Raw genomic sequence first — 26319 nt, 5'->3', positions numbered from 1 at the left:
CTGTGGAAATGATGTTTGGCACACAACCTATTTACATTGTGGCCCATCAAATGGACGGTTTGGATCATCCTATGAGGTAAGCCGTAAAGTACATGTGAGTGGGGGTAGAAACATCTGCTTGTGTGGCTGTTCTCACGTGCCAAACCCAGCTGCGAAATGGCTATTTGCGAAATTGCGTAGCAAAGGAGATTGTACTCTTACTATTAATATTTTATAAAGATATAGTAGCCTTGTAGAGATTTTTCGGGAATGGTACTCTTAATATTAATATTTTATAAAGATAAAGTACCCTTGCAGATATTTTGTGGGGAAGGATTCAGTGATTTTTTGACGCTTTTGACCCTAACTCCCCTACTCATAATTCACAATCAAATGCCATTTATGTTATTAACTTAAACTACAGGGCCATTTCCCTACCGCTAAAATCCCTCATTACTTTCAGAAAGAAAGAAACACTGAAAATGCGCCACGCTCACACCCTGTTATGTAAGGAAAAAAAGGGTGATAATAAATTCGCACCCCCTATACGATAAATCGCACCACTTTAACGTGAATTATGTGGCAGACTTTTTTCACGTTCAAGTGGTGTGAATTATCCTACAGCGGGAGCGATTTTACCATCGCCCAAAAAAAAAAACGTTTCATTCCTCATGAAACACTCTCTTCTTCCTTTATCTCTCCTCTTCCGAACCTCCTTCGTCATAGTTCCCGTCGAAGAACATCCGAAACGATTCGTTACGCGCGTGCACGACTGAAACCCTAAAAACCCTAATTTCCCTTTCTTCTTATCATTACATTTGCCCTCTCTAGCTCGTAGGAGAATTTCTCAGAAAAAAGTATGGAATAAAGATAAAGACTGTAACGAAGAGAAGAAGAAGAGGTATTATCATTAGCTTATTTGTGTTTAAAGAAGGTTTGAGTTTATAAATTGTTCTTATTTTCTTCTTCACAATTCCTCTCTCCGTCTCAAAAAAAAATGCTCAAAACCCTCCGGAGTCGGCGCCAACCGCGCTTCCGTGGGTCCCACATCTGCGCTGCCGTGGCCGCCATCCTCCTCCTCCTATCCGTCTCCATTCTCCACAGTAGGCTCGGATCTTTCCGATTAGGGTTAGGGTTGGGGTTTCAACAAACTGTCGCATCTAAAACAAACCCTATCAAATTACGCAACGATTTGGCAGATGACGATGCAATCGTCGATCTCCTCACCGACGATTTCGAGAAAGATGATTTTGATGGAAGATCTGACGATCGGATTGATATATTTGATGAAATCGAGGAGGAGAACGATGAGGAGGCTAGGGTTTTGGATGAGGATGAAGAAGATTCAGAGATAGTTGAAGAGACTGGGAAGAGGAATTCTGGGTATTTTTATGATCATGTGATGGGAGTTACGCGAAGAGCGTTTGATAAGCAATGGATTGATAAATTGGATGGAGAGTTAGGGTTTGATATGGGTTTGAAATTGGAGGATCGGAGTAAGACTGCGTTTGCGTCTGATGATCAGCCTGTGGATGAGGATGTTAGGTTGAAATTGGAGGAGGTGAAGGGGATTGAGGATGCATTGTTGTTGAAGACGCGAAAGGGGCCTTCGAAATTGAGGGATGGTTGGGCACCTTGGTTTGAGAAGAAAGGGGATTTTTTGAGAAAGGATAAGATGTTTAGGTCTAATTTGGATCTTTTGAATCCGTTGCACCATCCACTTTTGCAAGATCCTGATTCCCCTGGTTCGACGAGCCTTACGAGAGGTGATAAGCTTATGCAGAAGGCTTTGTGGAGGGAGATTGAGAAGGTGCCATTTGGTGTGTCAAAATCATTTCAAGGGACTGTGGGAAAAATCCGTGTATCGGATTCTATGAGAATGAAGAAAATTGAGGGAGTTTTGAAAGGGAGAACTGTGAACAAGAAGATGGAGCGAAGAGCTTTAGCCAATGATGATGCTAATCAGAGGAATGATGTTATTAACAGTGTATTATCATCTAGCAATGCATTGGTAAAACGAGGTGGTCGGAATAAGCTGAATTCTGAAGCGCAGAGTAAACTCAAGTTGAAGCATAATGTATTCGCTGATGGCCGGCGATGGGGCTATTTTCCTGGCTTGGATTCACATTTATCTTTTTCCAACTTCATGGAACAGTTTTTCCTACATGGCAAGTGCTCCATGCGTGTTTTTATGGTATGGAATACTCCGCCATGGACGTACAGTGTCCGGCATCAGCGAGGCCTTGAAAGTATTTTGTACCACCACCCGGATGCCTGCATTGTGGTGTTTTCCGAGACAATTGAGCTTGATTTCTTCGGAGACTTTATGAAGGATGGGTATGCCATTCCCTTGAACCATCTTTTATTCTTTGTTGTTGTTAGGATTCTTATCTGTTGCTAGTTATTACACTGACTTGTAATGTATAAGTTGAACTAAACCATTTCAACAACAAGAATGAAACTTCCTTTCATTAATTAAATGAATGCTTGGGGCCGAACCGAGTTAGAGGGTGCTTCCATAGTTTGAATGGCCACATCACACAATACAAACAGGTCGCTTGTTTTTCGGTGTGTGAGCCCATTTAACTGGGTTGTTCAGTAACTGCAGCTAGATTTTACCATAAGTTACTTTTCCTAAACAGACAGTAACGTTGAGCTTTATTTATCACTCACGTAAGTTTAACTTTAAAGTTTAAGCCTTCTTAGAACTTGTCAGGCAATGTGATCCTGATAAACTAATACTTATTGCAGAGGAAACCTTCCAAATGCTGTATGGTTTTGCTCTCAAAGCCTGCCTAGATCGACATAGTGCATTATCTATCACCACAATAAGTCTTGCTGCTGAAATACATGTAATATCAGAGTCACCCATTTCAAACCAATTCCCATTTTCTCTACGACCACGTTAGAGAAGGGCACTTAATCCTCAGGCATGCCTTGTGAACAAGAACCATACCCTCGTAACTGGGGAGAAAAGCTGAATTGGGTGCCTCGTCACGTTATCCATTATTTTCCTCCCTTATGTTGGAGAATGTTATGCAGGGGAAATGAACCAATCCACAACATCCTTCACCCTTCAAGACAATATTTATGCACTAGGCCATTCCTACCAGATTGATAGGCCTACGAGTATTTGAATCCTTGTCACATTCTGACTTTTGGATTCAATGCAACAAGCCTTCAACTGGGTTAGATGTGAACAAGGTTTTAAATTTCGGCCGAAATCCGAAATTTCGGACCGCAATTTCAGATTTCGGTCTCACCGAAATCGAAACGTTCCGAAACCGAAATTTCCGAAATTTGGTAAATTTCTAAATTTCGGGATTTCTGCTAAAATTTCTGTTTCGGTTAACCCCGAAATTACCTTCGAAACCGAAATTTAAAACCTTGGATGTGAGAGAACTTTATGTATGTACAGCAACCTAGCATAAATTGTAGTCTGTTCTATGTTCTTTCCTTATTTTGCCTCAAAGTAATGAATTTTCATCATGCTTGTTAGTGGAAACATTTTCTTGATTTGCATATTTTCATAAGGGTCATTTGTGTTATCTTATCTTTTTAGATGTTTACTTGTGGAATTCCATGATGATTTTTTGTGCTCAGTGGCATCAAAATGCCATAGATACATAGAAGTTTATTGTTGTTGTTTTCCTACAATCCTTGAGATTTGTTGTCCTTTTATACAAGTAGGTTTAGTTTTTCATCTATATTTGCTCATATTGTTTGGAAGATCTACATGATTTTAATTCCGAATTTTGTTGTAGTTTCCTGTGCAATGATTTGATTATATTTTTGTTGCTAGTGAAACTGGTGTTTTCTCAGTTGTGCACAAATTATGAAATGATTGAATGACGACTGGCTTTACTTCTTATTCCCCAGATTCAAAGTTGCTGCTGCCATGCCGAATCTTGATGAACTTCTGAAGGAGACTCCTGTACATGTATTTGCATCTGCATGGCATGAATGGAGAAAGATACACCATTATGCTATCCATTATAGTGAGCTTGTACGCCTTTCTGCTCTCTACAAGTAAGCTTGCTTTTCCACTTTAATCGATTCTTTCAATTACTCTTAAGGAGACAATTTTTTATTTTTTTTTAATGGGATTTTTTTATTCAATGTTTAATTGATAATCATATTTTTCCAATTGTTGTTTAATATTTTAAAATTCATTACTAAAACAGTCAGAGAGCCAAAAAGAAGAAGGAAAAAATTAACAAGATTTGATTGTTATCCAAAGTTTAAATATTTAGATATGCTGTCTCACATGATCACAAGTGGAAAAAGTAACAAGCTTTGATTGTTATCCAAAGAGCGAACCTCTTCAAATATTTAGATATGCCGTTTCACATGATACACTGTCAGGGTCTAAGATAAGCTCCACATGCCACATGAAGAATCCCTTTCTGTTGCTAACAGAACAGCCACTGAAATGGCTATAATACCTACACTATTGCACTAGAACTTACCTCTAATTCAGAAGTGACTAAATTGTTTCTTAGTTTAAGAATCACCATTGAGGGACCTGCATGTGGTTTCTAGAGATTCAACTGTTATCAGATCTATACAAAATCCCCCAGTAATGACCATTGCGCTCTACCTCAATTATTTACTCATCTTACATCTCCTCTTCAAAGGGTGTGACTGAAATTTAATTGTTCCATTTTCGAATTTCCCACATCGTCAGTTACTCATGTCTTCTGATCATTACGGTGCTGTCTTTAATTTGTCAAAACAGACAAAATCGGGAAGCACACCACATAGTTTTAAATTTTGGCCGAAATATTTCGGTTTCGGTTTGGACCGAAACCGAAATTACATTGAATCGAATTTTTACATGATTTCCCCGAAATTTCAACCGAAATTTCGTTTTTCACCCTTATTTACAAAATTTCCACCGAAATGTAAAAGATTTCCACCGAAATTTACTTTTCGGTGGAAATTTTAAGGAAACCGAAATTTTTGTCAAACTTTTACATGATTTTGGCCAAAATTTCCACCGAAACCAAATATTTCAGTTTCCGTTGTGGCCGAAACCGACATTTAAAACCTTGGCACACCAAAGAGCTCCAAGGTAACCCAGTCAACTCCATATCCAGCGAGGCCATCAGATCTGCCAACTCTCGCTAGAACCGAACTAGATGCCCCTCCACACGGTCCTAAATCTCCTCGATCATATCCACAATTCTCCAAGGGTGAGAACGACTCCCATCCGTATGATAACATTGAGGGAGTCCCCCTCTACTATTAGCCTGCCCAAATCATTGATGTCCAGTTCGGATGCCTTAAATGAGTGCTCTCACCTTTGCCTCGCTGGAGTCCTTTATCCCAATGGGGCTTGAAAAAGCCCATTTGATGAACCTGGTCTCATCTCTCCGGATTCCCCTACTCCAGACGAACCGGGGTTACCAATACTCGATCTATCAAAGATAAGCTTCAACCAATCTGGGTCTGGAGGAGTCCATCTTGTGGAAATCTTCTCCTTACTTTCCTAAGTTTCCTTATACATATCTCCCTCCAATGCTGTCTAAGGTCCGCACTAGAATAAAACATGAAACAAGATATTGTTCTGACACAAGGGATAGTATGCGGGATGACCTTCATATGTGGAAATAATGGCCATTTAGCTGCATTCTTGAAAATCCTAGCATTCCTCTCCTAAAAGAGACTGGATAGTAGTATGCAACACTACTTTCCAGAGAATCCTCACTCTCCCAAGCCAAGGTGCACATGAACAATGATCTAGAAACTATTGATCAAAGTGTGGAACATCCTAGACACTCTTAGTGTTTGTGTTCAGTTGGACTGCTTTCAAGATAATATCTTGACAGTTGACCATCTATGAAATCGTGTGATTCTTATCCTCGATCAGTGCACGCTTTGTGTGGAAGCAGGTGAGTCAATAGGCCATATTTTTCTTCATTGCAGGTTTTCCAAGGAGGTGTGGAGTCGCATCCTTGGGAGATTCGGCTGGCGTGGATCTTCCTGCATCGCATCATCCTACTTCTTTTGTCCTTTCACTTTAAATTCATATTCTTCCCTTTTAGCTTCTCTTTTCCCTCATCTTGTCATGATGCTATTCTGCATAGATCTTGGCAGACGACATGACTACCACACATGGAATCTCCCCAACTATCCCGGACCCTAGAGATTTCTTCCACCCTTATGAGATTAATCAGCGTGTCCATTGTTATAAACTTGTCTTGGTTGACTAGAACAAAATTTTACAATGAGTGAGAACATAAATTCAACACATAAGATTGTTGAGACCTAAGGCCATGTGTGAAGGCCTACTTAGTAGCTCTAGCTTTCTTATATATCCCATCATGATGTCCAATAAGAACTGTCATAATTTATTTCTAACTACCTGCTTGCAGCTTTGTAACTAGGCTCACTATCTGTTACAAATTGTACAATGTTATGTGGACCAACTGCGTAAAAAATATCAAAGGGTCGATTATGCCTAATGCATCCTCTTAATAAAAACTGCTCCTTTGGTGCAGTTTTTATGTTGCTTTGTGTCCATCCAACCATCAATCATAAATGAATAGCTCGTGAATTTTCGTGAGAATTTGACCTTTGCCAAATAATCCTCTCCATTAAGTCGTGATAATGCCCTATACCCCAACGTCATGGACCAGACCACATCAATCATCGACTATCAATATAGGAGCTTGGCAACTTTGAATGAGATGTTGGGATCATACTAAAAAATGTACAACTGTCACATCAGCTGTATTGACCTGTTTTTTGCTTTCTCTTAAGCACTCTTATGCTTGGCGGAGCTCTAGGGATTGTTTGTGGAGCAAAGAATTGTTTTAACCCCTTTCTTTTCTTTCCACCTCCCTTCGGTACTTTTTCTTTCCCTTACTCCGCCCTGATCTAGATGCTAGGGGTTAGCAATGGCAACATCTTCCTCCTCATCCCCTTCACAAACCGTATGGATTTCTAATCTCTATCATAATCCAACTTTTTCTTGCCTTTTCCTTCATGTAATCTCTTCATTTGGATCGGATGGAACCTTCTTACAAGTCATTACATCGTTATCAACGCCTATTAGATGTTTCTTCAACCGGATACTACCTCCACCTGATATGACTTTCTCGCGATAAATAAGAAATGTTTTATTGCATTGACAACATGAGTGTAGCATATGGCCTATAGTTTTAAAAATCCCCCGCGTCATTGTGGACTCCCCCGAGTCGACCCCCTTTTCCCTTGGCCGCGTTCCACATTTTTCCCTATATAGTCAATAAAAATGCATTTAAAAACTCCTTTGACTCTCCCAAGTTATGACTGGGTCAACCGAGTACTTAGCCGCATCAACCGAGTAATCGACTACGTCGTGTCGAGTCAAGTAGGGTTTTATTCGAAAACATGAGAGCTGAGTTTTATGTAGAAGTGGTCTTGACTTGGCCAAGTTTTCCCTTGTTTTTTAGTGACTCGGTGACTCCTTGAGTTAAATCGAATGGCTCAAGATTGCTTTCAAACGCAACTTGGTTGAGTTGATTGTGCTGCCTTGTGAGTTGTGACTTGAATGAACTCGAGAGTGTTCAGGAGATTTGCATGCTATTTAAGTTCATCTTGTCAGGGTCTTCTTTGAGCAAAAAAATTTAGTCCCTGTGGTGTTGATGATGCGTGACGAAGCACGTTCTTGTCTGCAAACACTTGTCTTCTCCAGCCAACTCTGGCGAGAAAAGTCGACGAGAGTCCTTACTACCCTTCTATTTTATTTTCTCCTTATTCTTCCGTGTGATACCTTATTTCGTATTTTTTCTTTCATCTTCATATTCCATGAGCCTTATTCTCTTTTCTTCCTCTTCTTGTTTTTCCTTGTGATGCTTTGTTTCTTCTGCCTCTCTCTCTCTCTCTCTCTCTCTCTCTCTGCATCTGAGCATCCAAAAGGTTTGCTGCGCTATTTTTTTTCTAATTTTGTTTCTGTCCCTTTTAATATTATCTCTTTCCCTACACTATTTACCAATTTTTTCTCTGACATATTTTTTTAAATTCTACATAGTTTTGATTCTTTAATTTGGAAGTTAAAGCTTAAACTAGTTGTACTTATGCACCCATCAAATTCATGTTTATCATTTTTATTGGCTTTAAACGTTATCAACATTTTTACACAATTGTAATGCATTTTTCCTTTTTTCACTAGTTTCTCTTGTTTATTAAATGTTTTTTTAGAGAAATCATGATTCACCCGAGTCATCGCATTGACAACTATTATCCTTGACCTTGCCCGAGTTGAGTCTGGGTCCCAACTTTTCAAACCTTGCCTTAAAATTCAAACACCGGTTACAGGAGCAGAAACTTTTGCTTCATTGGAAACTTTCAAGCCAATGGGATTGGAATATGCTCAAATTATTTCCCAAGCCGCATCCCTAAACACTCCCCAACTCTCGCCGAGACTGGATTGCCCCTTGAACTACTATGAAAATTATGTTTGAAGAAATAGTGCTTGGTACCACCTTTTTCGACGATAGATGAGATAAGTAATAGTGCCCCAACTGTGATAAACATCTCCTACCAAAAGTCCCCAAAACACGTTCCTGTCTAAAGCTACGTGTATTATTGAGAGCTTGAAATTAACGATCAATTTCCATAAGGTGCTTCTCTATTTTCAAAGGCCTCTTATTCTTCTCATTCCATATATTCCAAAACACTATGTAAGGAGAAATATGCCAAATGGCTCTTTCGACCATCCAGAGAAAAGATCTAGCAATGACTTAGGTCAGGAAGTTTCCACTCAAAATGAAAACATTTAAAATAGCCAACCACACCATTGCCGCTACCATACAATGAATGAATAGGTGATCTGCTGTACATCTACTAGCAGTTCAAAAATTATGCCCATTCAGCATCTCCCGAGTTTTCACCACCTTTTGTAATGCATCACATCTCTTTCCTTTAATCAATCCCATTCATGATTCATCAAAGTCCACCCTATGCTTTGCTACTTTTTTTTTTTTTTGAAATATGACAATTTTATTGATACTATGGAAGTTACATTGGGGACCACAGGTCCTAACTTGCAATACATAGAATCAATTAAGGATGGCCGGGAGCATACTCCTAGACCAGTTAATACCAAAGAGGAAAATCTTCTAATTCATCCGCTACAGCGAGGACCACCCATCCATACACTACCATCCTGCCGAGTAACTACTTTACCTCCCTACTTTTTGTTATTCTAAGATTTGTTAAAAAGACCCAAAGGGTCAAAACCCCCAAGCTTTTATCTTGGTAACTGCTACAGAGTAGGAAGTAGGGTCAAGTGGAACCAACAGTATATTAGAGCTACTGTGCTATCTAATTCACCGTTTCACCCTGAATGCAAAGAAGTATTGGAGATGTATTTGCTTGAAATACATTATGCAATACCGTTATTGTTGTAATTTTATGCCAATATTTTATTACTTCCAAGTGTAAAACGTGACCTTTGACAGTACCATTTAAGAGCTATAGTCTTCTGAAATTCAGCCAGCCATGCTTCTTCCTTCTGATTGCATCATTGGTTAACTCTATGCTGCTATTGCATCTGAATCTATCGATTGTTACTAGTTAGTCATGAATTTTATATAATCTTGTTACTGTTGGTCTCTGGATGGGTTATTTATTTATTTGATTTTTTGCTGCATATGTTAGGTATTAAAAGATTTAATCATAATGTTTTGGTGATTATAAGTTCTTTATTACACGTTTGTAACTGGAAAGTCTGTGGCTTTTTTCTTCTCACTATCCAGGTATGGAGGAGTCTATCTTGATTCTGATGTTATTGTATTGAAGTCATTGCATTCACTTAAAAACTCAATTGCTATGGAAGATCAGCGGGCTGGGAGTTCTACTTTCAATGGTGCTGTGATGGCATTTGAAAGGCACAGGTGCTCAGATCGCTTATTGTTGGAAGAAATATTTTAATTTTCAATTTTCAATATATTTTTCCCTGGTTTCCTAGACCGATCAAGCACTTATCCAATGAGAATTATCCTAGGTCCATATAATTTGATTTATTCCAAGTCTGCCTATATATTTTTTTTCTAAAGAATAACTTTATTAAAGAAAGATATATTCTAAGTCTGCATATATATATATATATATATATATATATATATATATATATATATATATATATATATATATATATATATATTTATATGAGAATAGAGTTCCTGAGGGTGCCCTCATATAAGCTTATATGAGGTGGCTCTCACAAAACATAAGGGGCCCCACATTGTTAGGATGATCCTAAGCATTCATTTGAAAGGCCCCATCATAGATAGGGTGTGTACAAAAAATCAACTCCATTGGATCATCCTAACCCCTCCAAAAGTGGGGGAAAAATGGGCAGATTTGTGGACAAAACGTGTTTATCCATTTTTGCCCCCAGTTTTGGAGGGGTTAGGATGATCCAATGGAGCTGATTTTTTGTACACACCCTATCTATGATGGGGCCTTTCAAATGAATGCTTCGGATCATCCTAACAATGTGGGCCCCTTATGTTTTGTGAGAGCCACCTCATATAAGCTATATGAGGGCACCCTCAGGAACTCTACTCTCTCTCTCTCTCTCTCTCTCTCTCTCTCTATATATATATATATATATATATATATATATATATATATATATATATATATATAGAGGAAAGTGTTTCTACTCGGCCGAGTAGAAAAGCTTATCTACTCCTCCCTTTAAAAAGTACAGTGGGCCCACACATTGTGGATGATCCAAAGCATTCATTTGATAGGTCTTATCATAGATAGGGTGTGCCCAAAAAATCAGCACCAAAGGGTCATCCTAGCCCTTCGTTTTGTTGGGCCTTGTAGAAACAGAATGGACGCATCTTACGCATCTTACACAGTGCGTCCATTCTGTTTCTACAAGGCCCAACAAAACGAAGGGCTAGGATGACCCTTTGGTGCTGATTTTTTGGGCACACCCTATCTATGTTAAGACCTATCAAATGAATGCTTTGGATCATCCACAATGTGTGGGCCCACTGTACTTTTTAAAGGGAGGAGTAGATAAGCTTTTCTACTCGGCCGAGTAGAAACACTTTCCTCATATATATATATATATATATATATATATATATATTTCAAAGGATAACTTTATTAATTATTCAAAAAAATGGATAACTTTATTAAAGAAACAGAAAAAATCACAGAATTACATCAGATGGCTGCTGCCCATAGTAAAAAGCTTACCACTTAACCCCTCATTTTGCTGACTTATCTTCCAAATCATTTGCGCTTCTAGGTATCTTCCTGAACCCCATCATGAAATCTCTCATAGACTTTTTTATCTCGTTTCCGAGCTGCCTAAATCTACACGGACCGATCTTCTCTACTCTAATCGAAGAAATAATAGTGGATGAATCTCCTTTCACAAGAAAATTTCCCCCTACTTCTGTCCCAAAGTCTTATTCCTATTAAAGTCCCCTTACCTCCACTTTTGTTGAGTCCATTCGTCCTATCGGACCTGAGTATGATAGACTAACCTCTCAGGTGGCATTCCTAAAAACTCAACCATCACACGCTGATCTGGGTTTGCCAACAGCAACCATTGAATTTCAGCTTAATTAGGTCTTGGGGAAATGGTTGCCAACGAGCTTTAATCATAGTTTTCAGACTTCTTCCTAACAGATTTTTTTGGAGAAGTTACTATATTTATTCCTAACAGAATTTCTCTCCATTTCCTTGGCATTGTATCATTGGAATACCATATGAATTCCTCCCCCCCCCTCCCTCGAAATAAAAAATAAAATAAAATACTAATAATAAGAGGGATACTAAACTCACAGGAGCCCTTGTAGAAAAGGGCTACAAGGGCGGCTCCATTGGATCAACGTCATTCCTATAACCGTCATCAGTGCCATCATAAGTGTACTCACGTGATGTGGATCCAATGGTGCGGCCCTTGTAGCCCTTTTCTGCAAGGGCTCCTGTGAGTTTAGAATTCCTCTAATAATAATAATAACAATAACAAAAAAAAAAAAGTACAACCAAACTCTTCTCCCGGCTTTTACATTTACGAACTTAATTGGATAAGGCTTGTGGAATTATATAACTCATTATATAACCTAAGCAATAAAAGAGCGAATGGCTTTTAAAGACCACTTGTTAAATCAATTGGTAAATCAATTGACTGACCTACAGTAATAGAGTAAAGACTGCGCCTATTCTTCTTCTCCCCTTTCTTTTCCTTCTCCTTGTTCTCTTTCTATTTGTTATAAGATTTTCAACTGGGCCATTTTCATCTACATTAGGTTTATTGTTCATTTTTTTACTTTTGAGATAAATAAAAGAGCTAATTCTTAGAAGAAAGAATGTGGAAGAACACTAACCTGTCCGATGCAAATCAAGCCTAGATACCAACCTGGAGCATAAGGTTTCCGGACAACAAAACTCTTGCTCAGACATGCTTCTAGCTAAACCATCTGCAATCTCGTCGTTTTTTTCCCAAACAAGTGAATATATTAAAAACAGAACAAACAGTACAGCAGCTAGAAAAGCTAACTTATCTTTTCTTTTTCTTTTTTTGAATAGTACAAGCTAACTTGTCTTCCACAACACAAACTCACACACTAACAAACTAGAAAAATAAACTCAAAGATTGGCCTCACTGGTATATTAGAACTCAGACATCGTGTCCCATAGTTTTAGAATAGAACAATTCACCCCAATATTTGCTAATTTATCTGCACTGTAATGCCTTTTATGATGGAATGGGAAACGGAGAACTCCAAACCTTGGATAATTTTTTTTTTGGAAAAGGTTAAGGATATTAAACAAGAAAAAAAGGCTAGGGACCCAAGTCTCTGGGTATTTATTTTAAAATATCCACGTGGACACTTCTATCCTCCAAGGAGGACTCTCTTTTTAAAGCCATCTGATTGATATTAGTGAGTTCCCTTCAATCCAAACCTTTTGGGACACGAACCTTCCCTAAAGGGTTAAACCACCAGTCCACACCTCTATGACCTGCGCCTCAATAACCAGTCCACAATGCAATCTCATCTTCATCACTAAAGATGTCGATTACCATATCTTTAAACTCATCAATAATTATTGCTAACCTCAAAGTACCTGGATTTTTTCTGACACCTAGTTAAATGCTTTAGAGGAGTGCTTTCCAACACGGAATTTCTTCTATAATTTTGAACAGAAGATTGTTAAGCCTTTAGAGCTTCAACAGTTGCTTCCTATGAATTTTTTAACCCCCAGTTCACCTGGAAAAGCAAGTAGAACTTTGCCCCTGTTGTCCTCAAATACTCCATTAATGATGAACGAGCCCCGATTCCTATCCAACTTCCATCAGGAACTCATGATTGTTGTCGGTGGAAACCTTCAAGGGGTTCTTTCAATGAATGGCTACCACTTGGAACGTTCATTACAATAATACTGTTCTTACTTGAGCTTATTGATTTCTAATATTCTTAATCTTTGTAACCTCTCTACTCTCTATCGATACAATAATACTGTTCTTACTTGAGCTTATTGAATTCTAATATTCTTAATCTTCGTAATATCTCTACTCTCTATCGATACAATAATACTATTCTTACTTGAGCTTATTGAATTCTAATATCCATATTCGTAATCGTTTTAACCTCTCTATTCTCTATCAATGCATGCTATCTCATAAGTTTTTATTATTTCATTCGATCCAAATTCCCCAAAGCTTAGCAAACGTATTGATTGTCTAAAATATGCATCCTTTGGTCTTGAATGCATAAGGCGACAGAAGTACCCTTCCAGTTTCCCCATTTTCTCACAGATCACCCACTATCACCCCGTATTCTTACTATGTAGGCTTGGGTAGAAATTAACAAACAACTTAGTTCCGCTACAAATATTTCCGAAACCTAGCCTCGACTTTAACTAGTAATATACTATATGGTAAACCTTACTTAAACTTATCTGTTGTATATAATTAGTAACAGATTTCTCTACAGCTGTGCCAAATATTCCTAGTTATAAATTCTGTTTCGTTTCGCCCTAAATGGACAAAATATTTCGTTCCAGAACAGAACTGGTATATTTACTGTTTCGTTATGGGTTTCGTTACAAAATCAATAGGTCATAACCCACACGAATTTCAGTTACAAAATCATCCACGAATGTGCAACTTATAAGTCCTGAAGGAACGGAATTAGAAGCATATAATTCAACTCCAAATCAGGTCATGAACAATTTGAAGATGAGTTGTGATCAACAAATAAAATCCTTCAACTCCATTTCAAACTCTATGAGGTGGATGGATAATGGGATTTTTGGTTTTCTCAACCACACATCATGAAGAGGTGAAGGAACAGCCCACGGCAATACAGTCTGACGGTACGATTGCAGTTAGGATTTCCTCAACGCTACAGCCTGTTTGTTCCTTTATTCCTTCTGAAGAACTTCTGAAATATCTTTCTCCTCTTTACAGATTAGCTCCTTTGATCTTTAGTTGCTCTTATGCCATGTCAAGATTGATGAAGGAAGCTATCAAAGCATGCAAACGGTTTATGATGAAGGAGTTCATGCCAAAACTTATTTCTTTTCTCCTCTCCTTCATATAATTAATATAATGCCAAATTACAGTGAATACCATGGGGTGTACACAAAACATATAGGCATAAAAGTAATCAAATATAATGACTTATATACCTTATATATACAATGCCTAATCCCATGACTTATATACACCTTGCAAGTTGTGTATATAGGCTACATTCCATAGGAGGCATAGCTTCTAGCTTTGTTAAATGATGATGTGCTTCCAGGCAAGTTACTTGTTACTGTTGTGGATCAAGGTGGCTCTAAATGCTATCAGGTGGCCTAGAGGGGACTCCTCCAATTGTGTCCATTTTCCAGATATCAAGAGATGGAGCACCGTATTTTTTTCCCCTTTCCAATTTGCTTGTGCTCTCTACTTCAAAGAGGCTGGATAAAATGGCTACTTTTTTTTATGGGTAAAAAAGAAATGGCTACTTTTGGTGCTTGATGCATTTCATTGAAGACTTCACTTACCTTCTTGATTTTGTAAATGTTTTTAGGCTTTGTCCTTTCACAGAGCAATTTATAATCTCCTTATACTGAGTAAATTATGTTTTCACTTGTTTTAGGAAAAAAAAAAAATCAAAACGGGAAAAGAAATGCTGTTACAGCTACTAACAGACAGTCATTCTGTGTACACTAGCAGAGTTAAACTTCGAAGTCTATTTTTTTCTGTGACAAGCAGAATATAGTTTGATGGGTTGAGATTTTTTTTATCATTCTTCAACTCTGTTGCATGTTATCTCCTGTACCAAGGGAAGAAATGTCTACAATATCGGTAGGTCTGGGAGTGGGAGGTGGCACTCAGAGTTGCAAGTGGCAATTTTATGCAATTCAAGTGGGCCCACTATCCTCGCAAATTCTAAGTGCCACTCCCAGAAAGTTTTTACTTCATGAACCAAAGGAAAAGGTTCATAAATCTGGCATGTGAATTATGTTATCATTAAGGCAGGCTGCTGTTGGCAACGGGGCCCACAACCGTGTGAATTATATTAAAATTTTGGTGACTTTTTTTTTTTTTAATTATATTTTTTCATAAGACTCTCGATAGTTTTTTTTGGAAGGTGATGTTTTAGAAAACATAAATTTCTTATTCATCAAGTTACTTTTTGTATGTTGTGTTAGCTGCAGCTTTTTGGAAGGTTGGATTGCATTAGAAAAGCATTCCAAGAAACAATAGGTGGCTGGGCTTAGTAGCCTTTTATTAGAGTTTTCATGATTTAGGTGGAGAAGAGGGGAATTTATTTGTCATTTCACAATTCATTGAAGGTTTTTTGTGTGTTTATTTGTCACTAGAGAGTGCAAACTGTTAATTGAATTTTATCTAATCAAATCTTCTTTTTTCTGGTCTTATTTTGCTGAGATTTATTTCAGTCAGTGCTACAACAAAACTCTATTCAATCTTGATGATAATCTGGAAGTGTAAATTGCATTGATTCTTTCTAAATTATTCTTATCTATTATTTTTAGTGTTTATATTCTATTTTCTTGTGGTTGCTTTCAACTGAGAATAGCACATTTGATCAAGTATTTCATGCTCGTGGTGAATGAATTAATTTACGAAGGATCCATATTGATGTTCTGATGAAAGCTGTATATTTTGATGTATGTTATCGCATGTAATTTTCCAATAAGCAAGGGGATCTATAAATGGCCAGGAAGGCATGAAGGAACGTCTACTTATCTTTTCTTGATATACTATGTTTTTTTCTTTACTTTAGACCTTTCAAGTTTCAATCATTGAATTTAGATAATTTTATGAAAATGTTTCCAGTCCCTTCATAATGGAGTGCCTGAGGGAATTTTATTCAACATACGATGACACCCTTTTATCGTGGAATGGAGCTGATCTGTTGACAAGAGTGCATGACAGGCTTTCCCAGTCACAGCTGGTGCTAAAAATAGAACCTCCTTTTGCATTCTTTCCGATAAGCTCTCAGAATATCAAAAGGTACTTCTCTATTTGTAGGAATTTTATAAATTACATCTCTGTTTTCTTGGTTACACAAAAAGGCATTACTATCAAGGATTTAAATTTTGGTTTGGGTGTCGGTTTCAGCCACCACTGAAATTGAAATTGGTTTCGGTGGAAATTTCAGCCGAAATCATGTGAAGTTAGGTAAAAAAATTGGTATTTTTTTTAAAATTCGGTGGAAATTTAAAAATTTTCAGTGGAAGTTTTGTCTAAATTTCCGTAATTTCATCAATTTCCGTGGAAATCTTTTAAATGACATTTCGCCGAAATTTCGCTGAAATCCTGTAAAAAACCGATTCAATGTACTTTTGGCGTCAGTTAGGACCGAAACCGAAATATTTCGGCCGAATTTTCGGATTTTGGCTTTAAAACTATGATTACCATCTTCTAAGAGCTAATAAGTCTATTATGTAATGAGACTTGTTAACTTACAGCAAGCTCAGTGAAAATTTGTAAGTCCATAGCAGTAAGTCGGAGTAAAATTACCCTGCAAGTTAGATTAAAACGCAAGTCCAGCAAAACAATTTCACTAAGATTACTCAATGCTGTAATCCGGATGATTTCAAGCACTTCTAAAATAAATCCTGCTAGCTTCCATGGCCCCTATAATAGCCTTTAGCCCAGCTTATCATGTTCTTAGAATCCCCTTCCACAATTACTGCCCGGATAATTCCTCCTTCAGGGTGCACACTTTGGAGTCTGATTACCTTATTGGTTTTCCCCATGCATTTCTAAATAATTCGCTAGTCCGCCTATACCAGTTGTTCTCAGATTACATCAATAACTTTAGTCGAAGGTTAGTTGGGATGAAGTTTGGTGGTGGTTGTTGTTGTTGTGGTTGTGGTTGTGGTTGTTGTGTGTGTGTGTTGGGGGGGGGTCACCATCTTGCTTCAACACTGCCTCCAGTCACGGAAACAGCCCCTCTCTGCAAAGCAGGGGTAAGGCTGTGCACATCTAGCCCTTCCCAGACTCCGCAATAGCGGAAGCCTAGTGCGCTAGGCCACCCTTCTTCTGTTGCATGTTATTACCTTTTCTCTGCAATGAAAAGGTTTTCTTTCTTTCTTCCCTAGTGCAGCATGAATATGGCATTCTTACGTACAATTAGTGCTAGGAATGCGTACCGCACCTACCTCAAAGTGTCCATGTAACATAGTTTTCCTACATAAATTGAGTGTTCTTCCTTTAAATAGGAAGATGATATTTTCACCCCCTTTGCAGTACGCATTCGCCCCCCTTGGCCCCTTATAACGTGAACAGTGTGCAACTTTAAAAGGGGGGCGAATGCATACTGCCTGGGGGGGGGGGGGGGGGGGGTGTTGGGGTGGTTGAAAATATCATTGCCCTTTCTTTTAGTTTCATTATATTTTAATATTCTCGACATTTGTGTTCGGCGGTTCACGCTGCCATTGGGATATAAGGTTTTCCTGTATTTTCTTTTCTAGATTTTCCTTTGGATTTTTCATCCTTCTATATGGCAACTACAGTTTGTTTGATTCTTCTTTGTATCCTTTATGGCTCACCTCCTTTCTTTTTTCTAGTTTTCTAAAGAATTAGGGCTTCCTAATACTAAAACACTTATCCTTTTTTTTGCCGCTTAGATCTTTTCATTATTCTACTCCAATATGGTTCAGTTGAGAGTTTGGACATAAAGCAAGGGGAAAGAAGCAATTTTCAGATCTTGGGAACAGGGCATTTTGGTTAGACTAAACTTATGGCAATCTTGTGAATTCTTTCAACTTTGAAGCAACATTTTCAAAAGATGAAAAACTTTCAGCTGCATTGGTAACTGCTCTCGCCCCCCTCGTTTTACTACCAAAATACACCAGCCATGGACAACTCCGGTTCAACCAAAAGTTCTGTACTTACTATTGCATGTAATTTCATGATAGGGGAACTCATCCCCTAGACCATGGAAATTCACTGATGTCATTACCGAGAAATTTCAGATTTGTGCCCTTTTCTCGATATCTTATCCCCTAAAGCGTAAACTAGGCCCCTGGTCGCCTTGCTAAAGGGGCGGATGGCGGTGTTCACGCCACCGAATGTGAGTTGGGACTTTGTATGTGGCACAATCCCTATCCTCCTCCTGTTATTATTTCCCTTTCTTATTGATAATTTTTTTCTGTTTCTAATGGTTCAAAAAAGTTTTCTTCGTCTCTTAACTTGCAGTCTGTGATACTAGCTAACAGCAGAAATGATAACCTCACCTAATTTATCGTGATGTGAGGTTGACATTCTCCATGTTTTAAATTAGCTGAAATTAACATTGTATGATGGGTCTCTCTCTCTCTCTCTCTCTCTCTCTCTCTCTCTCTCTCTCTCTCTCTCTCTCTCTCTCTCTCTCTCTCTCTCCCCTGCAATGCTGAGTTATTTATCGTGAGGTTAACATACTCCCTATTCTAAATTAGCCCAAAATAACATTGTATGATGGGCATCTCTCTTTCTCTAACTGCTGTGAGTCCTCTGGCAAGAAACCCCATTTGTGGGGGTTTCTTCATATGAGGAGGGTTTCTGTACAACAAAACCTCCTGTGTAAAATGTATTTCCGGGGACAAATCTGTAAAAAGTGCATGGCAGTGGGGGTTGTGGGAGCGGTGAGGCAGCTGCAATCAGGACATTGGAGAGAACTCGAAGTATACAAAGGAGAGGAAAACAAAGTCGTATTTACCTGTGCTTGAAAAAGATGTGTTTTGGTGTATTACTTATTAAGGAGAATGATAATCTCACAATTAAGTGCGTAAGATTATCATTCCTTGAAGTGTGTTAATGCCCACATATTAGTTGTCAACTCGTGACATGACTTGTGACTCGATTTCTTAATTTTATGACTCATGACTCGACTCGTGACTCGTAAGAGTTTTTTACAAGAACAGAAATTTAGTTAAAAAATATAATTATATATCAAAAGATGAAGCATGTAAAAAAATATAACCCAATAGCACATAGATAAAGCACTAAGCCAATAATATAAATAACTATATACTTGTAACTTGCACCATTCAAAAAAAAAAAAACATGCACGCACAAAAATAATTAAGTTTTTGTTGGAACTTAATCATGGTGGAAAACCCTTCCTTGCTTTAAATTTGTTTCCGCCTATGATTTATGGTATGGTTGGAAGGAGATTTGTGGTGGTTTAGACCAAGAACCCAAGATTGTCCAAGACTGGGTGCCACCCGCACATGACTTTTTGAAGCTAAACTTTGACGGTTCTAGCATGGGGAACCCTGGTCCTGCCGGAATTGAGGGAGTCTTGAGGGATGAATTGGGAGCTATGAAATGGGCTTTTGTGGATCCCATTGGATTCGCAACGTTAATGAAGTTGAAGTATGTGCTATCTACGAAGGAATAAGGTATCTTGAGAATGAAGATTTGAATAAGGTAGTGGTAGGAGATTCGCTCAATGTGATAAGGTGGCTTAGTGGGTCTCATTCCTTCCTTGGAGATTTACCTCTTTCTTCGATAAGAATCAAGACAGTGTGGGGGATACATCAATTTATTTCCATCATGTTAGGAGGTCAGCTAATGGTGTGGCGGACAATTTAGCTTGAGATGGTGTCTATAGGGAGAGAATTGAGATATTTCACTTTGTTCCTCCTTGGGACCTTGACCCTTGCAATGGGGCTTGTTCTTGTATTTCTTTTTCTTTTTCTTTTTCTGTCTCTTTATTTGTATAGACCTCTTCTGTCTTTTTGCACATTTAATGTAGTTGCCCACCATTCAAAATAATAATAATAATAATTAAGTTTTAAGTTTCAACTTCTAAGTTTTCAACCATCAAAACAAGCCCACCGACTCGACTTTGACTCCTAAGAGTCTTATTTTTTTTGACTCGCAGCGACTCATAAGAGTCACCAGACAACTTGTAGGAGTCTTCAACAGAGGCGAGTCACGCATGTGACCGCGTGACTCGACTCGAAAGCCGAGTGATTCGACTCGACTTAAGAGTTGACTCGTACGACTCGTAAGAGTTTGACAACACACACACAAACCACTGGTTTTATATTCCTGAATTGTTCTCCCTTGTGCTCTGCCTTGAACCCATTGTGCTAAACTACTGTGTTGCAGATATTTCACTACGGCAAAGGACGAGGCTGAAAGAGTCCAGCAAGATGCACTTTTTAGAATGATACTGGATAAGTCCCTTGCATTTCATTTTTGGAACTCCTTGACATATGCTCTTGTTCCAGAACCAGGGAGCCTTGTTGACAGGCTTTTAAACCGCTACTGTCTTCATTGTCTTGATGTGTTGTGATTTAACCAAGAACCCATTTTCTCAATTGGCAGTTTCCATATGCTGACCGTGGCCAGACTCAAATGGTTTGTGGAAGCAGAGCTCAGGATTTTCTCTTGGATATGCAAGAGAGATCATTATCTCGTTTGATGAGCTCTGGATTTTGGGTTGGAAATGCAAGAGAGGTCATTCTGTATCATATAGTATGGTGCGAAGAAGAAATCATTTGGAAAAGGTCATCTGAAATTGAAGCTTGTTGAGATTGAACAGGTAAAGAAAATTCAATTTTGACCTTTTTTTGTTATGATACCAGAGTTACCTTTTTCGATTCAAAATCAGTTTTGTAAATGGATTAGTGTGGAGCATGTACAGTGATTGTAACTGGGGAAAAAATGGGGACACCATGGAGGATTCAAAGTAAAAAAAATCATCTTGGCAGACTATCTTAAACCATTCAATCAATTGCTCAAAGTTTGTCATTTTCATGCCTTTCATGATTCAACAATGCATAGAGTTTGTGTCTACACTCATAAACATACATAGCTGTTCTTTCATCTCTATTTTAAAAAAAATTACCATAATTTTACAACATGTATTCTTCTTGTAATATAAGGCAGGCATGCAAGTTCTGCATTCAATAGTTTGGTTCACTACTACGAGTCTTTTCCATTGTTGTGGATCTCACATTCCTCAGAGATGATCTTAGGCTCTGTTTGGAACTTTGGATTGCAGGAATTTTATGGAATAGTTTGAGAAAGAAAAACTTTTCCATTATTTGATTACGAATGAAAAAAGTAGCTTGAACCACAGCTGTTCAATTTTATATAGCAAGACCTTCAGGTTATAATGATATCCATCTAGATACGCCATGACTATATCATCTCACTTTATATTGTGGACACAACAAAAAAATCCTAGGAAAATTTTGTCCATCATCTCTATTGATCTAATGGTTGATACAAGTTTTGCTGCATAATTTATGCACAAGATTGGCTCCCTAAGGGGCCGTTTGGATACGCGGATTTTAGAATCTTGGATTTCTTCAAAATTGTAGATGGGAGACAACTTTTAAGAAGCAGATCAGCTGTCGTTTTCTAATTTCTCATCCTTCTTTCCGCCGACAAGAGAGCAGGAGATCATCCCATGTTTTTAGGTTTTAGAAATCTCATGATAGGGGAGAGATTTCTAAAACCTAAAACTTGGATTTCTTACTTAAAATCCAAGATTCTAAAGAGAAGCGAAACGGATGGTCTGCTCCTTGTCTTGTCTCCCATCTACAATTTTGAAGAAATCAAAGATTCTAAAATCCGCCTATCCAAACGGCCCCTAAGAGTTTCTTTAAGGGTTTTTTTGGGTGGTTTTATCACTGCTGAACTACATTCTCACTGAGATGATACGAAGACACGTTCATTTTACTGTTGTTCCAAACATCCACTCTAATGTTGCCACGAGTGCAAAGTGGTACGTGTATCATTTATACCCAAAATAGGGTCATTCTTTCATGGAAAAAATGACTGTCAGTGTAATGCTACAAATGTGCACTACATTTTTCCCATCGCCCTTAGGAAGGGTGTTAATAGTAAAAGAAAGGGGGCGAATTCATCATCTATATTTTTCTTGATGTGAAAAATGCGAGCATCACTCGCTTGCCATCTCCAATTAGGGGTGTAAACGAGACCAGACGAGCCGAGCTGAGCTTGGCCAGGCTCGGCTCGACTCGTTAAGCTCAAAAGCTCGGCTCGGCGGTCAGGCTCGGCTAGGCTCGCGAGCCTTACCGAGCTCGGGTTATATTATGTTCACACCCCTCATCTTCCCTGGACAGCCCTACTAGTGTAATTTGACTACTTTTTTTACACTATGGGGGGTGGTCCTAGTAACAAATGGGGTTCCAAAAATGAAGTGACATATTTTGCCCCCCCCCTCCCTTTTACTCCCTGGACAACCCTTTTAATGTATAAATTAATATAATATATATATATATATATATATATATATATATATATAAATATATTAAATTCTTAACGAGCCGAGCCGAGCCGGGCCGAGCCTGGCCTAAATTGGGTTCGGCTGGTTAAGCTTAACGAGCCTGGTGAGCCGGCTTGGCTCGGCTCGTTAAGGATTCGAGCCGAGCTCGAGCGAGCCTCCGAGCCCGAGCCAAAATTACACCCTTATCTCCAATGCACAAATAGCTTATATGAGACTTTTGATGTGATATGCCAGTTAATAGGTGTGTACCGTTTTGCCCAACATATTTCAACACCCACTTTGCTACAAAATAAGTGGATGAGGATAGCCCAATTTGAATGATTTTTCAGCTGTGGCATATCCATGTAGGGTGCCCAGGGTCCTTATAAGCCTACACCATGTGCCTGGTGTGTGGTATAGAAGAAAGAAAGGGAGAAAACTATTAAAACAATCGACTTCACTTCACATATCCAGTAAAAATGAAAATAGACACCTTACTATTTTATACTTAACAATTATACTCTCTAATAACTAGGCATCATATAATATCTTTATGCAAGTGCAGGTATTTTTTTAAAAATACAGCGGGGCCCACCTTGTTCAAAGATCTAAAGTTGTTAGGCTAAATAGGTCGTTCCCAAAAATCATCACCATCCTAACCTTCTGATCCATACAGATTTCTAATGATATCGATCTTCCAACAAAGTGGGCTCAAGTGAGGATGTTATTAAGCATCACTAGAGCCACCAGTGGCTCTAGATTGTGAGCCGGATGCACCAGTAGTCAAGGCCACTTTACCATAGCTAGATTTTTTTAAAATACATGCACTTACGCACCCTGTAATGAGGATTTATTAGAAAATTCACTGGGGACCACCTTGTTCAAAGATCCAAACCGCTCATTTGTTGGCCCCCGATGTTTTTAATAAAGATCCAAACTTTATTAAAAACTTTACTTTAACCAATTATTAAGTATATGAGAGATTCTATAAGTTTACACTATTATTTTATATCTTTTTATGTCCACTATATATTAAATATTAGAGGGTCCAGTGTAATGCATGTAGGGAAATGATTTTTTTTTTGCTCAAGTACAAATGATTAAATACACCAACTCTTGACAACTTAAGCTTTTGTTGTACTTGGTTGTTTCACATGGTATCAAAGTTAGTGCCTCGCCCAGGTCGTGGGTTCAAAACCCAACAACTCTTTTGTATTTAAAGTCTACGTGCACGGCCAACCAAAAAGAGGGGGCCGCATGTGCTTTTGGGTGGGTCCTATAAGGGGACTTTTAATATCAAAGCGTTGTTGGGTTTAGAACTATGAGACATTAGCTCTGATACAATGTGAAACAACAATTGCTCCAAAGGCTTAAAGCTTTTGGTAAGCTTTTTGGAATAATTGATTGTTTCACAATTTTATCCCCCTTTTTAGCATTTGGTTGTCACCGTGATGACCAGTCATTCAGTGCAAGTAGCGTAGGGTGTGGTGTGTGATGAATGAGAAGGCATGCAAATTTTTATAAAACAATCCATAATTCAATTCTAGGGGTGGTCTATCGAATTTCCATCCCCTGGGATGGGTTTCCGGGGCGATTTAGAAGAAGATTGGAATGCCACTTCTTCATTGGGCTCTAATGTCTTTCTTAGAGAAAAAGGACTCATAGAATGACGTGATGCCAGAGTGGTAGCTTTGAATGTCGACAAATGCATAATGTGAACGACCCACTTTAAACGTCGATCCCCGCAAAACGCAAACTATACGTACAGAATGCAAACGATTCAGGATCAACAGGTGCTCAATTAATTTTGCAATAAAACAACACAAACAGACGCCGGTGCGAGGGTTAGGGAAATAAAGAAAAATGCTCACCTAAGAAGATGAATTCACTCAGTGTGTATTTAATTCTTGAGGACAAGCTACAGAACTACTGAAAGTAAAGGTACAATGCAAAAAAGAACAAAGCCTAGGAAGGGATTTGCTAGGGTCTATCGCAAAAGGCATTTCGCGGCTGGTCTGTTGCATGTCAAACAAGCCATTGCATGTCAAACAAGCCACCTCGTGAATGAAGACAATAAATAGCTTTTGTCGCCATTCACAAGGTGGCTCATCTGAAATGCGACAGACCAGCCGCGAAATGCCTTTTGCGATGGACGCTAGCAATTCCCTTGTAGGAAATAGTCATTCCTTTTTATAGCTATTTTCCGCAACTGCCTACTACTGTATAGTGTTCTTTGGGAGGGAACTTGTGATAACTGCCCACTTCGCCTTTAGTGAAATCAAGACCGTTGATCTTGAAGATCATCCATCAGAAGGTGAGCCATATGATATTTGGTCCCATTGTGAATACACTTCTCATGCCTAAGATAAATGAATACTAAAATCAACCCTAAATAAGGCTTGATGGATCAACGGCCTAGATCATTCAATCAAGGTGTTCGCAACCGTATTTTGCTGGACTAGAAATTTTTGTTTGGATCAAAGGATATGATCACATGCATGACACAGAACTGGAATGGACTGCCAGAAAAACAAATTGTCTCTTTCCACAATTTAGAGGGAAATAATATGATTAGAGTCAATTTAGAGGAATATTATCGTAAATTTAAGCTCTCTTTAAGTAAAAATTGAATAAGATTGGTCCAAGTTATCATTTTTTTTATGTTTAAATAAAATTGATTGTTTTGGAAATGTTTTTCCTTTCCAAACTTTTCCTAAAAATTCCTATAATCCAATCAAGGACTAACTTTTTTCTTCGAATTTTCCTTCTTAAATAAAGACAAAATACTAATAGCGTGGAATATCATTTTTCGAGATTTTATATACCGTGTGCGCGAGTATTTTTCAAAAAGTACAGCGGGCCTATTTCATAGGATGTCCAAACCATTGATTTGTTAGGCCACAACGTAATTTGAATCGTACCATGTAGATCCCAACCATTCATTTGTTGTTGGGCCACAACGTTTGTAACATGTTGATCCAAACCATTGATTTGTTGGGCCACAATATATATATATATATATATATATATATATATATATATATATATAGAGAGAGAGAGAGAGAGAGAGAGAGAGAGAGAGAGATTGCACCAGGTGGGTCATCTCCAAGGATAATGCTATCCCTCCGATCTATAGAGCTTTCTATAATTTCTCATGTAGATCCAAACTCTTCATTTGTTAGGCTAAAATAGGATGATTCTAATCCTTCGATCCGTAGATCGATTGCACATGATATAAAGCTATATAGATCGAAGAGTTAGGATCATCCTATGGCGATAATCCATAGAGTACAACCTATATTTGTTGGCGCCCACCAAATGAACGGTTTAGATCATGCAATGAAGTGGGCCTATAGTACTTTTTCAAAACTACTGAACTTCACCCACAAGTAGCATATATTCTCAGAGAGGGCTGTTGGCTGTTGCATGAGAGAGAGCAGCGAACTGATTAATTAAATGAATAAGGCAAAATCTCTCATGCGACATTGAGCCGCGGAATCCCTTTTTACGAAAATCGCTAGCAAATCCTTTTTAAAATAAAGACCAAAAAATAAGGGAAAAATACACTTAGATGTGGTTTCAGACACATTCAACTTAACCCCTAATGTTTACCCCTAATGTT

At 38.3% G+C, this 26319-nt stretch overlaps 1 protein-coding gene across 2 annotated transcripts; it reads left to right on the top strand.

Annotated features, from left to right (window-relative positions):
- Positions 1 to 655: 655 nt before the first annotated feature.
- Positions 656 to 21211, top strand: LOC143884660 (alpha 1,4-glycosyltransferase family protein). Of its 2 annotated transcripts, none has more exons than XM_077388340.1 (5): positions 656 to 2316; positions 3859 to 4008; positions 9726 to 9863; positions 16298 to 16474; positions 20786 to 21211. In XM_077388340.1, exons 1-5 carry the CDS (start codon positions 977 to 979, stop codon positions 20880 to 20882), a joined length of 1902 nt encoding a protein of 633 aa, XP_077244455.1. In that variant the 5' UTR covers positions 656 to 976; the 3' UTR covers positions 20883 to 21211. The 2 variants fall into 2 exon arrangements, with proteins under 2 accessions (XP_077244455.1, XP_077244454.1); XM_077388339.1 differs by having other exon boundaries at positions 658 to 2316; positions 20567 to 21211.
- Positions 21212 to 26319: the final 5108 nt, after the last annotated feature.

The sequence above is a fragment of the Tasmannia lanceolata genome, unplaced genomic scaffold (genome assembly GCF_043159265.1).
Source record: "Tasmannia lanceolata isolate RefF3 unplaced genomic scaffold, GAP_Taslan_0.1 ptg000008l, whole genome shotgun sequence".
Classification (NCBI taxonomy): domain Eukaryota; kingdom Viridiplantae; phylum Streptophyta; class Magnoliopsida; order Canellales; family Winteraceae; genus Tasmannia; species Tasmannia lanceolata.
The sequence above is the reverse complement of the archived record's forward strand: the minus strand, read 5'-3'. Positions and strand labels throughout refer to the sequence as shown.

Excerpts from the sequence above, each read along its gene's own strand:
- LOC143884660 (XM_077388339.1), top strand. The coding sequence starts at position 977 with ATGCTCAAAACCCTCCGGAGTCGGCGCCAACCGCGCTTCCGTGGGTCC. Across the intron at positions 4,009-9,725 it reads CGCCTTTCTGCTCTCTACAA|GTATGGAGGAGTCTATCTTG; the intron begins GTAAGCTTGCTT and ends CTCACTATCCAG. Across the intron at positions 9,864-16,297 it reads ATGGCATTTGAAAGGCACAG|TCCCTTCATAATGGAGTGCC; the intron begins GTGCTCAGATCG and ends AAATGTTTCCAG.